The sequence below is a fragment of the Panulirus ornatus genome, chromosome 58 (assembly GCF_036320965.1).
Source record: "Panulirus ornatus isolate Po-2019 chromosome 58, ASM3632096v1, whole genome shotgun sequence".
Lineage (NCBI taxonomy): Eukaryota > Metazoa > Arthropoda > Malacostraca > Decapoda > Palinuridae > Panulirus > Panulirus ornatus.
Window position 1 is genome coordinate 39,702,805 of NC_092281.1, and position 16,288 is coordinate 39,719,092.

Genomic DNA, 16,288 nt, shown 5'->3' on the forward strand with positions numbered 1-16,288 from the left:
CTAGTCCCCCTCGACACTCGGACCTTCCATCCGAGGCACCAGGTCAAGTTGGGGTCAACCTACGGCCCCCATACAGTGTCGTCGCTGTCAGGATAAGAGAAGGTGGGGCCTCTAGGCAGATGTGGGACGAACTTAACTTCCTTTCAGCCAGTCAGCTGTCTCACGGATGACACCTTCTCCAATCACCGACGGACCTGTGGCCATCCAGCCAAGTAGGAGTGGCACTTGGAGCCACCCTCCTGCAATCACCACTGGGCCTTAGGCTCATAGCCAATCAAGGGTGGCATCATAGGGTAACAAGGCGGACGCAGTCCACCTGTCTGTAATAAAAACCTCTGACTCCCCACTGAGCCTCGATTCCTTCAGCAGTCCCGAGCCCAGCAAGGTAATGTAAGCTTTCCCTGTCTCGAACCCTGTAGCCACCGCTGCCCCTAGTTTGTAAGATGTTTACTGTGTCACGTCAGGTTTAGCTAAGTGTAACGATGATGTTTACTGTGTCACGTCAGGTTTAGCTAAGTGTAACGATGTTGTTTACTGTGTCACGTCAGGTCTAAGTGTAATGTTATCGAACAAATTGTCATAGAGGAAAGAGATCTCCTGGCTTGAAATCTTATCTGGAACGTTAACTCATGTTCAATGTTAACTTAAGTTCAATGTTAAACTCATGTTCAGTGTTAACGTAAATGATTCATGCCTGATTTATGTGCATTCTTTCATTATAAGTAGATTTAATGTAATGCTGGTCTTTAATTCAATCCCATAACTTTCAGACATTGTTATCCTGAGTTGTGCAATTTGACAAATCTTACGTCCTTGCAAAGACGAGGATCAGTATATTATTTGTAACATATGTTACTGGCGACCTTGCTCGAATAAGTAGTGAGTTCGTAACGTATAAATTGGCGACCTTGCCTGGATATTTCTTGTCTTAACGGAATCTCTTTCCTTGATTCGTTAATCATGCCGTTAACCAGTGCCGCGTTGACCAGTGTAATGATTATGAGGTCGTGAAGAGACCTGATCAGATTTATGTCAAGTATTTTCGCAAAAATGACGATTTATGCACGGTGGCTACGCTCCATTGGTACGGAGAGACATTCGACGGGTTTCGATGGCGAAGGAAAGTCCGGTAATAATGTAATCCCACCTGAATCTGCTACCTTGCCGGTAACTCATAAAAGTCAGGGGAAATACTTAGAGTTAAGATCTGCTTTTGCTGTGGAAAGGTTGGGCACCAGGTGAGGGATTGCTGGGCTCGGGAGAAGGAATCCAGAGATTCTACCATGAGTAGACCGGTGAATCTCGTCTCAACTTTAGGGCCACTTAGTAAAGTAGGTGAGGCTGTCCCTGCTCTTAGGAAAAAGAGGGGTTGCGAGAGTGTAGTTAAGGATCCGTTCTGTGGGAACTACAATGCGTTCCTGTTTGAGGGCTATGTTAGTAGATGTGGTGTACGACGAAAAGTGACCGTATTACGGGATTCTGGTGCGCTGCAGTCCCTGATGTTGGATGGCTTGGTGCCGCGAGAAGAGTTTGGAGACCGAGTCTTGCTAGATGGACTGTCGGGTCCCAAGGAAGCTCCACTAGTCGATGTGAGGGCAGAAATAGATCTCTTCACGGACCATGCTTGTAGGGATTGTAGATAAGTTCCTGTCTTAGACATGGACTTTGTGTTAGGCAATGACCTAGCGGGTGGAAAGATGAACTCAGTGCCGGTGTTGCCTACGGGCCCGTTGGAGTCCACGGAGGCATTGCAGCTTGATGAAGAGGTACCAGAGATGGTCTACAACCACGATGGTGCCAGGTCCATGACAGCTGGCACGGCAGGCCGTGTGCCTGAGGACATAGCCGTTGAAACGCAGGGAATGAAGACTCTCCCCTGAGAGTGAGACCTGAGGAGGTGGTGTTCAGTGTCATGTAATGGGGAAAACGAGGAGTGGCAGGCAGTTCACCAGGTGTCAGTACCGCGTCCCTACAGGAGGGAGATTTCTTGAAGCTTGCGCATGACTCAAGCTTTGCCGGTCATCTTGGGGTGAGGAAGACCCTGGACCGAGTGTGGCGGAATGTATATTGGCCTGGTGCCGCCGGGATGTCGCTCAGTGTTGGGAAAGCCTTTTCAGACGGTCTCGATCCAGAAGTGTAGAGACGGGCGAGTTCCTATTCCCCCATTTGAAGGTCCGTTTGACCGAGTTATAGTTGACATTGTGGGCCCATTGCTAAGAACCTCCTCTGGCCACTGCTACATTCTTGAGAGTGAGACCAGCGAGAGCAAGCTGTGTGATACCCTCTCTCCTGGTGTAGACTCTGTTGTGATGGAGGAATTGAGGACGCCTTCTGAGGATGAAATTAGCTGAGGAGAAGCTGTGTGATACCTCCTGTGCTAGATTCGAGTCCGTACAAGAGTCAGTGGGTGAGACAGGATTTGTCTCGAGCCCATTCAAGAAAGTCGGGAATGAGGGACGAGGTGGCCTGACAGACGGTCTCGATTTAGAAGTATAGAGACAGGCGACGAGGTGTGGCCTCCCCCTTTGGAACCGACGGTATCAGTCTGCATCATCCAACGTCCAGCGGTGCTTGGGAGAGCCATGTGTGACGAAGTTGACGACGTAGCTGTGAAGGCCTCGGAGACCCGGGAAGACGGAGGCGCTTTAGCACCTGCTTGGGATGTGACGGGTAGAAGGGTTTGCCCTCCTGTCGACGTACCCAGAGTTTTGCCAGAGGTTTGTCAGTCCCCTCCTTCCACCGACCGTAAGGGTCCAAGTATGAGCCCGTAATGAGTGCCCCCCAATCTCGGAGAGAACCGAGACGTTTTGTGGGTATAGTTGGGTATTACAGAGTGTATTAGTAACTTTTCTCGCAGTTGTAACCCCCTCTCATAAATCCATTGACAAATGATGTCAGATTTATTTTGAAAGAGCAGTGTTAGAAAGCCTCTTATCAGTTGGGAACCCTACAATTTTTAACTGTTATATTTTGCAGGCTCCAACCAGATTAGCTGTGAATGCTAGCGATGCTGACGCTGGTGAGGTCCTCATGCAGGAGGACAGAGAGAAGGTTGAGCCCAAACAGATAGCCCACCATGGAGAAGGAATTTTTGTTTTTGCTATTTGTATTATAGCACTTTATGTGTGTGTCCTTCAGGCAATCATTTTAGAGTGTACTGACTACCAATCCCTTTCAAAATATTCACAAGTTACGGGATCGGAGTCAGAAATTAATCAGGTGGGCCTTGTTTCTTTCAAGAGTATAATTTAGATATTCATCATATTGCTGGCGCACATAATGTGTTAGCTGATTGTTTATCCCGCTCTTAAGGTGAGAAGATTCCTCTTCTAGGAATTTTCTCCTTTAAGGAGGGGGGTGTTACGAACACGTGAGTGTGTGCCCACATGTTCGTGTGTGTGTCTTTGTGTATCGTGTAAGTGCTATTTGATGTTAGGGCGAGGGCCAAGGCCTTTCCTCCGTTATCGGCTCGGATTTCGCTTCCCTAACCAAACCATTAGGTCTGATGTCTTCTTCATACCTTCGAGAGGGAAACCAGATGGCCACGTCGGGCCATCAATCTAGTCCCCCTCGACACTCGGATCTTCCATCCGAGCCACCAGGTCAAGTTGGGGTCAACCTACGGCCCCCATACTGTGTCGTCGCTGTCAGGATAAGAGAAGGTGGGGCCTCTAGGCAGATGTGGGACGAACTTAACTTCCTTTCAGCCAGTCAGCTGTCTCACGGATGACACCTTCTCCAATCACCGACGGACCTGTGGCCATCCAGCCAAGTAGGAGTGGCACTTGGAGCCACCCTCCTGCAATCACCACTGGGCCTTAGGCTCATAGCCAATCAAGGGTGGCATCATAGGGTAACAAGGCGGACGCAGTCCACCTGTCTGTAATAAAAACCTCTGACTCCCCAGTGAGCCTCGATTCCTTCAGCAGTCCCGAGCCCAGCAAGGTAATGTAAGCTTTCCCTGTCTCGAACCCTGTAGCCACCACTGCCCCAATTTGTAAGATGTTTACTGTGTCACGTCAGGTTTAGCTAAGTGTAACGATGATGTTTACTGTGTCACGTCAGGTTTAGCTAAGTGTAACGATGATGTTTACTGTGTCACGTCAGGTTTAGCTAAGTGTAACGATGATGTTTACTGTGTCACGTCAGGTTTAGCTAAGTGTAACGATGATGTTTACTGTGTCACGTCAGGTTTAGCTAAGTGTAACGATGATGTTTACTGTGTCACATCAGGTTTAGCTAAGTGTAACGATGATGTTTACTGTGTCACATCAGGTTTAGCTAAGTGTAACGATGTTGTTTACTGTGTCACGTCAGGTCTAAGTTTAAAGTTATCGAACTAATTGTCATAGAGGAAAGAGATCTCCTGGCTTGAAATCTTATCTGGAATGTTAACTCATATTCAATGTTAACTCATGTTCAATGTTAAACTCATGTTCAGTGTTAACGTAAATGATTCATGCCTAATTTATATGCTTATCTTTGTACACCTGCATTCTTTCATTATAAGTAGATTTAATGTAATGCTGGTCTTTAATTCAATCCCATAACTTTCAGAAAGTGTTATCCCGATTTGTGCAATTTGACAAATCTTACGTCCTTGCAAAGGCAAGGATCAGTATATTATTTGTAACATATGTGACTGGCGACCTTGCTCGAATATATTGCTACCTCGCTAACGCGGGAAATGGAAATAGTATGAAAGAAAGATATATAAATATATATTATTATGTATTTTGCTTTGTCGCTGTCTCCCGCGTTAGCGAGGCAGCGCAAGGAAACAGACGAAAGAATGGCCTAACCCACCGACATACACATGTATATACATACATGTCCACACACGCAAATATACATATGTATACATCTCAACGTATACAAATATATACAAACACAGACGTATACATATATACACATGTACATAATTCATACTGTCTGCCTTTATTCATTCCCATCGCCATCCAGTCACACATGAAATAACAACCCCCTCCCCCCTCATGTGCGCGAGGTAGCGCTAGTAAAAGACAACAAAGGCAGCATTTGTTCACACTCAGTCTCTAGCTGTCATGTAATAATGCACCGACACCACAGCTCCCTTTCCACATCCAGGCCACAGAGCACTTTCCATGGTTTACCCCAGACACTTCACATGCCGTGGTTCAATCCACTGACAGCACGTCGACCCCGGTATACCACATCGTTCCAATTCACTCTATTCCTTGCACGCCTTTCACCCTCCTGCATGTTCAGGCCCCGATCACACAAAATCTTTTTCACACCATATTTCCACCTAAAATTTGGTCTCCCACTTCTCCTCGTTCCCTCCACCTCTGACATGTATACACTCTTGTTCAATCTTTCCTCACTCATTCTCTCTATGTGACCAAACCATTTCAAAACACCCTCTTCTGCTCTCTCAACCACACTCTTTTTATAACCACACATCTCTCTTACCCTTACATTACTTACTCGATCAAACCACCTCACACCACATATTGTCTTCAAACATTTCATTTTCAGCACATCCATCCTCCTGCGCACAACTCTATCCATAGCCCACGCCTCGCAACCATACAACATTCTTGGAACCACTATTCCTTCAAACACACCCATTTTTGCTTTCCGAGATAATGTTCTCGACTTCCACACATTCTTCAAGGCTCCTACAATTTTCGCCCACTTCCCCACCCTATGATTCACTTCCGCTTTCATGATTCCATCCGCTGCCAAATCCACTCCCAGATATCTAAAACACTTCACTTCCTCCAGTTTTTCTCCATTCAAACTTACCTCCCAATTGACGTGTCCCTCAACCCTACTGTACCAAATAACCTTGCTCTTATTCACATTTACTCTTAACATTCTTCTTTCACACACTTTACCAAACTCAGTCATCAGCTTCTGCAGTTTCTCACATGAATATGCCACCAGCGCTGTACCATCAGCAAACAACAACTGACCCACTTCCTAGGGTCTCTCATCCCCAACTGACTTCATACTTGCCCCTCTTTCGAAAACCCTTGCATTCACCTCCCTAACAACCCCATCCATAAATAAATTAAACAACCATGGGGACATCACACACCCCTGCAGCATACCTACATTCACTAAAAACCAATCACTTTCCTCTCTTCCTACACGTACACATGCCTTACATCCTCGATAAAAACTTTTCACTGCTTCTAACAACTTGCCTCCCACGCCACATATTCTTAATACCTTCCACAGAGCATCTCTATCAACTCTGTCATATGCCTTCTCCAGATCCATAAATGCTACATACAAATCCATTTGCTTTTCTAAGTGTTTGTCACATACATTCTTCAAAGCAAACACCTGATCCACACAGCCTCTACCACTTCTGAAACCACACTGCTCTTCCCCAATCTGATGCTCTGTACATGCCTTCACTCTCTCAGTCAATACCCTCCCATATAGTTTCTCAGGAATACTCAACAAACTTATACATCTGTAATTTGAGCACTCACTCTTATCCCCTTTGCCTTTGTACAATGGCACTATGCACGCATTCTGCCAATCCTCAGGCGCCTCACCATGAACCATACATACATTAAATAACCTTACCAACCAATCAACAATACGGTCACCCCCTTTTTTAATAAATTCTACTGCAATACCATCCAAACCCGCTGCCTTGCCGTCTTTCATCTTCCGCAAAGCTTTTACTACCTCTTCTCTGTTTACCAAATCATTTTCCCTAACCCTCTCACTTTGCACACCACCTCGACCAAAACACCCTATATCTGCTACTCTATCATCAAACACATTCAACAAACCTTCAAAATACTCACTCCATCTCCTCACATCACCACTGCTTGTTATCACCTCCCCATTAGCACCCTTCACTGAAGTTCCCATTTGTTCCCTTGTCTTACGCACTTTATTTGCCTCCTTCCAAAACATCTGTTTATTCTCACTAAAATTTAATGATACTCTCTCACCCCAACTCTCATTTGCCGTCTTTTTCACCTCTTGCACCTTTCTCTTGACCTTCTTCCTCTTTCTTTTATACATCTCCCAGTCATTTGCATTATTTCCCTTGCAAAAATCGTCCAAATGCCTCTCTCTTCTCTTTCACTAATAATCTTACTTCTTCATCCCACCACTCACTATCCTTTCTAATCTGCCCACCTTGCACGCTTCTCTCTTGTGTCTCCCCTGATGATGTGATTATTACACGAAAGTGCACTTGGGAACTTTTCGTGTTTCATTTTCCAAGTGGACTCATGGGAATATCTTGATCACGCGCAAAATTGTGATCCTTTCCAACATGGATTCTACACGGCTCTTCTATCACTTCTCTACAAGCTGTCCTGGACTTTCTCCTTTCGTTACTGCTTTCTCCAAATTGCTAATCAAGGCTCACCAACTGAAGTTACGATTTGAATTCCTTAGGAAATGCCTTGATGAACAAGTGATGCCAAGATCTGTCCCACCTCAACGTTTGTTGCAGCTGTCTGGTTGACCATTTGACTAATTTCAATATATCATTTTAAAGAAGAACATTAAATTAAAGAAACTTGAAATGGAGGAGGCTTTTCGCATTTCAAGAGAAAAGAAACGTGCCTTTCAAATGGCAATACCGACACACTGGAAAAACCGGATGTTGGACTATTGCTATGATGAATTAAGGAAAGAACGCAATAGGCTAAATCGTAAATTGGACCATCTTATTGAAAACAGCGACTGGACCAAGAACACAAACCCATTTTTTGTGGTAAACCTGTCTAATAAACAACTAGATAAAGATTCCCTGTGTGCATTAGGCTATGGTATTAAGTTTTGTGTGCTCTAACAGAGAAGCCAGCTGTGTTGATGTCACAAAGTCTTTTTGTAATTTAGAAAAATACAGTAATTTAAGTAATGATGATATCAATATCTGTAAGGGTTTAGTGTATGCCAATTTGTCAAAACCAATGGAAGCTAATTGCCCTAAAAGATTCATAAGAGCTATTAACACCTTAAAAAAAAAAGACAAGGATATACATATTACTAAAGCAGATAAGGCTAACACTGTTGTGATTTTAGACATAAGTAACTATTTATCTAAAACGAATGATCTTCTAAATGATTATTTTTTTTTATTTTATTATACTTTGTCGCTGTCTCCCGCGTTACCGAGGTAGCGCAAGGAAACAGACGAAAGAAATGCCCCCCCCCCCCCATACACATGTATATACATACATCCACACACGCAAATATACATACCTACACAGCTTTCCATGGTTTACCCCAGACGCTTCACATGCCTTGATTCAATCCACTGACAGCACGTCAACCCCGGTATACCACATCGCTCCAATTCACTCTATTCCTTGCCCTCCTTTCACCCTCCTGCATATTCAGGCCCCGATCACATAAAATCTTTTTCACTCCATCTTTCCACCTCCAATTTGGTCTCCCTCTTCTCCTCGTTCCCTCCACCTCCGACACATATATCCTCTTGGTCAATCTTTCCTCAGTCATTCTCTCCATGTGCCCAAACCACTTCAAAACACCCTCTTCTGCTCTCTCAACCACGCTCTTTTTATTTCCACACATCTCTCTTACCCTTACGTTACTCACTCGATCAAACCACCTCACACCACACATTGTCCTCAAACATCTCATTTCCAGCACATCCATCCTCCTGCGCACAACTCTATCCATAGCCCACGCCTCGCAACCATACAACATTGTTGGAACCACTATTCCTTCAAACATACCCATTTTTGCTTTCCGAGATAATGTTCTCGACTTCCACACATTCTTCAAGGCCCCCAGAATTTTCGCCCCCTCCCCCACCCTATGATCCACTTCCGCTTCCATGGTTCCATCCGCTGCCAGATCCACTCCCAGATATCTAAAACACTTCACTTGCTCCAGTTTTTCTCCATTCAAACTCACCTCCCAATTGACTTGACCCTCAACCCTACTGTACCTAATAACCTTGCTCTTATTCACATTTACTCTTAACTTTCTTCTTCCACACACTTTACCAAACTCAGTCACCAGCTTCTGCAGTTTCTCACATGAATCAGCCACCAGCGCTGTATCATCAGCGAACAACAACTGACTCACTTCCCAAGCTCTCTCATCCCCAACAGACTTCATACTTGCCCCTCTTTCCAAAACTCTTGCATTTACCTCCCTAACAAACCCATCCATAAACAAATTAAACAACCATGGAGACATCACACACCCCTGCCGCAAACCTACATTCACTGAGAACCAATCACTTTCCTCTCTTCCTACACGTACACATGATAACACAACATATTCTAAACTTAGTAAAAATCCCTTAGAAGCAGTTAAGTCTCACTTCAATAAAGAAATGAAGTTGTTGTTGAAAGGTAACATTTCTCTTATCAAAAGTTTGTCATCTTTGTCCCCTTCATTGCCATATATGTATAGACTTATCAAAACACATAAACAGAATTTTCTAGCAAGACCTACAGTGAGTTCAGTAGGCTCCATCACATATAAATTGTCAAAATGATTAGTTTCTTTATTAAGCCCTTTAGTGGGTAAGGTATCAAATTCTAATATCATGAAAAATGTAGATTTAGTCAACAAGCTAAACTATATCAATGTTAATATTGATTTCAAACTAGTTAGCTTTGATGTTTCCTCACTTTTCAGTAAAGTTCCGGTAGATGACCTTTTAGAATATTCATTTGATGTCTTGGATGATATCAGTACATTCACCTGTTTCAAAGTCTAATTTCATTGAACTGATAAAATTGTGTATAAAAGACTGTGTATTACAATTTAATGGAAATTATTATGCTCAAAAATTTGGTATGACAATGAGTAACAATCTTTCACCTGTACTAAGTAATCTTTAAATGGAAAATTTTTAAACAAATTTCGTAAAGGATATCTTACCTCCTAATGCAATTTGGTTTAGGTATGTAGATGATGTTCTTTGTGTTTGGCCAACAAATGAAAATTTACAAATATTTCTCCCCTTACTTAACAATTTAGTACCTTCCATCAAATTTACTGTAGAAAATGAAAATAATGGTATGTTACCATTTTTAGATTGCATGATCCATAGGCAAGGAAACAAGTTTAAGTTTAGCATATACAGAAAACTCACCAATGTATGCTCATATATCCATTATTACTCATCTCAACATGACAGAGTTAAATTATGATCATTTCAATCTATATTCCTTAGGGCATTACGTATTTGCAGTCCAGAGTTTATTGATGATGAGTTTGACAAAATATATTCTACTGGATATAAGTTAAAGTGCCCTAGATCTTTCATTGATATATCCCTTAAGTTTGCAAAGAAATCTTTTTATAGAGTTGAGCCCAAACCTCCCATTGACACCAAGAATCTTTTAGTTCCCCCTTTTAATAATAATTTCACTTTGCTTCCCATGTTGCTTAAATCCTTTAATGTAAATGTTGCCTTTAGCAACAATAATACTATAAAAAATACCTTAATCAGGAATTCACCAGAAAAATCTCTTGGTTGCATCTATAAAGTGCCTTGTGGAAACTGTTATAGATTTTATGTTGGTCAGACTGGTAAGGATCTTTCTGTTAGACTTAAGAAACATAAATGTAGTATAAGAACGGGACAAGAATCAAATGCCTTGTTTAATCATGTTAAAAACTATGATCATTGTAATGACTGGAGTAACGCCACCTCAGTTATCAACTCTAACTCTATTACCAAGAGAAATATCATTGAATCTTCTTATTATTAAATACACAAAGAATTATAATCTTAATATTAGTGATGGTCTATACAAATTAGATAACTTTATTGTTGATAAGATTTGTAAAATGATAAGTCTATGAACGCTCGTTGTATGTTTTAGACAATCACATGTTTACCAAATGGCATCCTAGCTTCGTCTCTTCGATGTATATCAAATGACTGTTATATTCTCTCCTGTGTGTCCCCTGATGATGTGATTATTACAGGAAAGTGCACTTGGGAAATTTTTGTGTTTCATTTTCCCCGTGGACTCATAGGAATATCTTGATCACGCGCAAAAATTGTGATCCTTTCCAATATATATATATCTATATCTATATATATATATATATATATATATATATATATATATATATATATATATATTATTCATTTATTTATTTTGCTTTGTCGCTGTCTCCCGGGTTTGCGAGGTAGCGCAAGGTAACAGACGAAAGAAATGGCCCAAACCACCCCCATACACATGTATATACATACACGTCCACACACCCAAATATACATACCCATACATCTCAATGCACACACATATATATATATATATATATATATATATATATATATATATATATATATATATATATATATATATATATATATATATATATATATATATATATATATATATATATATATATATATATATATATATGCATATATATATATATATGTATATATATATATATACATATATATATATATATATATATATATATATATATATATATATATATATATATATATATATATATATATATATATATATATATATATATATATATATATATATATATATATATATATATATATATATATATATACTTACGTATGTAAGTAGGAGAGATGGCCAGAGAGCGTTATTGGATTATGTGTTAATTCATAGGCGCGCGAAAGAGAGACTTTTGGATGTTAATTTGCTGAGAGGTGCAACTGGAGGGATGCCTGATCATTATCTTGTGGAGGCGAAGGTGAAGATTTGTAGAGGTTCTCAGAAAAGAAGAGAGAATGTTGGGGTGAAGAGAGTGATGAGAGTAAGTGAGTTTGTGAAGAAAAATTGTGTGATGAAGTACCAGGAGGGACTGAGTATAGAATGGAAAAAGGTGAGCACAAAGGACGGAAGGGGAGTGGGGGAGGAATGTGATGTATTTAGGGAAGCAGTGATGGCTTGCACAAAAGATGCCTGTGGCATGAGAAGGGCGGGAGGTGGGCATATTAGAAAGGGTAGTGAGTGGTGGGATGAAGAAGTAAGATTATTAGTGAGATTATTAGTGAAAGAGAAGAGAGAGGCATTTGGACGATTTTTGCAGGGAAATAATGCAAATGAGTGGGAGATGTATAAAAGAAAGAGGCAGGAGGTCAAGAGAAAGGTGCAATAGGTAAAAAAGAGGGCAAATGAGGGTTGGATTGAGAGAGTATCATTAAATTTTAGGAAGAATAAAAAGATGTTTTAGAAGGAGGTAAATAAAGTGCGTAAGACAAGGGAACAAATGGGAGCTTTTGTGAAGGGGGCTAATGGGGAGGTGATAACAAGTAGTGGTGATGTGAGGAGATGGAGAGAGTATTTTGAAGGTTTCTTGAATGTGTTTGATGATAGAGTGGCAGATATAGGGTGTTTTCGTCGGGGTGGTGTGCAACGTGAGAGGGTTAGGGAGAATGATTTGGTAAACAGAAAAGAGTTAGTAAAAGGTTTGCGGAAGATGAAAGACGGCAAGGCAGCGTGTTTGGATGGTATTGTAGTGGAATTCATTAAAAAAGGGGGTGACTGTATTGTTGACTGGTTGCTAAGGTTACTTGATGTATGTATGACTCATGGTGAGGTGGGTGAGGATTGGAGGAATGCTTGCATAGTGCCATTATACAAAATAAAAGGGGATAAAAGTGAGTGCTCAAATTATAGATGTATAAGTTTGTTGAGTATTCCTGGGAAATTATATGGAAGGGTATTGAGTGAGATGGTAAAGGCATGTACAGAGCATCAGACTGGGGAAGAGCAGTGTGATTTCAGAAGTGGTAGAGGATGTTTGGATCAGGTGTTTGCTTTGAAGAATGTATGTGAGAAATATTTAGAAAAGCAAATGGATTTGTATGTAGCATTCATGAATCTGGAGAAGGGCATATGATAGAGTTGATGGAGATGCTCTTTGGAAGGTATTAAGGATACATGGTGTGGGAGGCAAGTTGTTAAAAGCAGTGAAAAGTTTTTATCGAGAATGTAAGCCTTGATACGTGTAGGAAGAGAGGAAAGTGATTGGTTCTCAGTGAATGTTGGTTTGCGGCAGGGGTATGTGATGTCTTCATGATTGTTTAATTTGTTTATGGATGTGGTTGTTAGGGAGGTGAATGCAAGGTTTTTGGAAAGAGGGGCAAGTATGCTGTCTGTTGTAGATGAGATAGCTTGGGAAGTGAGTCAGTTGTTGTTCGCTGATGATACAGCGCTGGTAGCTGATTTGTGTGAGAAACTGCAGAAGGTGGTGACTGAGTTTGGTAAAGTGTGTGAAAGAAGAAAGGTGAGTGTATGTGAATAAGAGGAAGGTTATTTGGTACATTAGGGTTGAGGGACAAGTCAACTGGGAGGTAAGTTTTAATGGAGGAAAACCGGAGGAAGTGAAGTGTTTTAGATATCTGGGAGTGGATTTGTTAGCGGATGGAACCATGGAAACGGAAGTGAATCATAGGGTGGGGGAGGGGGCGAAAGTTCTGGGAGCGTTGAAGAATGTGTGGAAGTCGTGAATATTATCTCGGAAAGCAAAAGTGGGTATGTTTGAAGGAATAGTGGTTCCAACAATGCTATATGGTTGCGAGGCGTGGGCTATAGATAGAGTTTTGCGGAGGAAGGTGGCTGTGCTGGAAATGAGATGTTTGAGGACAATATGTGGTGTGAGGTGGTTTGATCGAGTAAGTTGTAATAGGGTAAGGGAGATGTGTGGTAATAAAAAAAAGTGTGGCTGAGAGAGCAGAAGAGGGTGTTTTGAAATGGTTTGGTCACATGGAGAGAATGAGTGAGGAAAGATTGACCAAGAGGATATATGTGTCAGAGGTGGAGGGAAGGAAGAGAAGTGGGATACCAAATTGGAGGTGGAAAGATGGAGTGAAAGAGATTTTGAGTGATCGGATCCTGAACATGCATGACGGTGGAAGGCGTGCAAGGAATAGAGTGAATTGGAACGATGTGGTATACCGGGGTCAACCTACTGTCAATGGATTGAACCAGGGCGTGTGAAGCATCTGGAGTAAACCATGGAAAGTTCTTTAGGGCCTTGATGTGGATGATGATCTTTCTTCTCATGCCCAGGTGCATATGAACCGATAATCACCCATCTCTCTCCATCCACTTTCAGTTATACACATATCAATCTAGAGTTTACTTTCTTACTCTCTATCACATACTCCCACCACTCTTGTTTCAGGAGTAGTGGTACTCCTTCCCTTGCTCTTGTCCTCTCACTAACCCCTGACTCTACTCCCAAGACATTTCTAAACCAGTCATCCCCTTTACCCTTGAGCATCGTTTCACTCAGAGGCAAAACATCTAGGTTCCTTTCCTCAAACATACTACCTATCTCTCCTTTTATCTTATCTTGGTTACATCCACACACATTTAGACACCCCAATCTGAGCCTTCGAAGAGGATGAGCACTCCCCGCGTGACTCCTTCTTCTATTTCTCTTTTTGAAAGTTAAAATACAGGAAGGTTAGAGATTCTAGACCCCAGTTCCTGTCCCCTTTAATCGCCTATTACGACACGTGAGGAATGCGCAGGAAGTATTGTTTCTCCCCTATATATATATATATATATATATATATATATATATATATATATATATGTAAAATATTTTTTTTACCTGCCAGAAGTAGTAGTCAGCTGGGGCGGAGGTGCGTGCGTTTCCTCCCTCAGTGTTTTGAAGGACGGGAAAGTTGTCCTTGATAACCACACACTGGGTGGTGGTCGCCCCCTCACCCGTCACCATTCCTTCGTCCCTTACAGAACCACCGTTACCGTCACTCTGTCCTCTTGATGACGTTACGTTCCATCCTACAGACAGAGTTAATAAGCGTTGTAGAATTGCCAGCACGTGGGTGTGCTGGAAGCAAGAATTGGTCTCATGGTTACAAATTATGACAGACATGGCCGAAGTATTCTTGTTCATGGTCGCACGATTCATATGTTCACAGAACATAGACAGATATTCATAAGCAATGTTTAATTATGTAGAATATAATTAGAGTTCCTGAAAAGATATACGGCGTACTTCGTGTATTGTCATACCTGAGCATTGAGAACCCCACTAAATATCTTCTTCACTGCAAGTCTTTATGTGCATCAAGCGTCTCTCACTGACCTTATAAACGCTTTGCTACTCACAATCAGGGCAGAAGAATAACCGTTTTTGATCCTTCCATGAATACAACCTCTTACACTGGTCTCAATCACAGGTAAACAGCAAAAACATGACACGCGACAATGACTTTGATCAAGCGACGAGAAGTGACGTAACCTTACCAGTGTAAACAGTTGGGCAAGTGTCGAGGTTACCAACAGGACCATCACATAACAACAACAGAAGTGACTATTTAAACTGTACATCGCCCTTGCCTCTCCTTCCTGGTCATCTTTTTCATGCACTTATCGCCTGAATTTCCAAGAATCTGAAGACAAAATGAAAGCGTGCTTTGCAGATCCCGCAAGGTGTACAGGTGTCTGGAACCTTCACATATTCAGATGAAGTTATACACTGCGTCGTACATACATGCGTATCACAATCATAGGGCAAAATACTATGATGCAAAACACATCTATGGGATGCGTCTGATGAACGCTGATCTACACATCTGGGTCATTAAATTTGTGTGAAACCCTTGAACAATAGGATAATCAAGGTTGTCGTGCGAATGCCATTGGTAGGGTACGAGAGGTTGTTAAACAGGATTCATAAATTCTGAGAAACAAAGTGGGTCGTCCCGCCAAGTAAGGCAAAAGCTACACGCCGGGTGAGGGAGGAACAACAATATGATCAGCATGTGGTCGACAAGCATATGTCAATTGTTCTACCGGTGACAGGGAACAGCAATGATGCCACTCTCCACACCTGGTCGATGTTACGTACCTGGTCACCACTACCCACACCTGGTCACCATTAATACTCACTGCCGACACCTGGCTACCATCACTACTCACTGCCCACACCTGGCCACCATCACTACTCACTACCCACACCTGACCGCCATCACTACTCACTACCCATATCTGGGCACCATCACTACTCACTACCCACACCTGGCCACCATTACTACTCACTGCCCACACTTGGCCACCATCACTACTCACTACCCACACCTGGCCACCATCACTACTCACTACCCAGACCTGGCCGCCATCACTACTCACCTGGCCACCACTACCCACACCTGGTCACCATTACTACTTACTACCCACACCTGGCCACCATCTCTACTCATTACACATACCTGGCTACCACTACCCACACCTGGCCACCACCACTACCCACCCGGTCACTACTTCCAACACCTGGCCACCAACACTACTCACATGGTCAC

The 16,288-nt window shown here is 42.1% G+C and overlaps 1 protein-coding gene across 1 annotated transcript in view; it reads right to left on the minus strand.

Annotated features, from left to right (window-relative positions):
- The window catches only part of LOC139766743 (uncharacterized), a 318,468-nt gene that overhangs the window by 110,835 nt on the left and 191,345 nt on the right, over nt 1-16,288 (minus strand). The window contains exon 11 of the mRNA XM_071695665.1: nt 14,575-14,765. Within this exon, the coding sequence (XP_071551766.1) occupies nt 14,575-14,765 (191 nt within the window). The remainder of the gene's footprint in view (nt 1-14,574; nt 14,766-16,288) is intronic.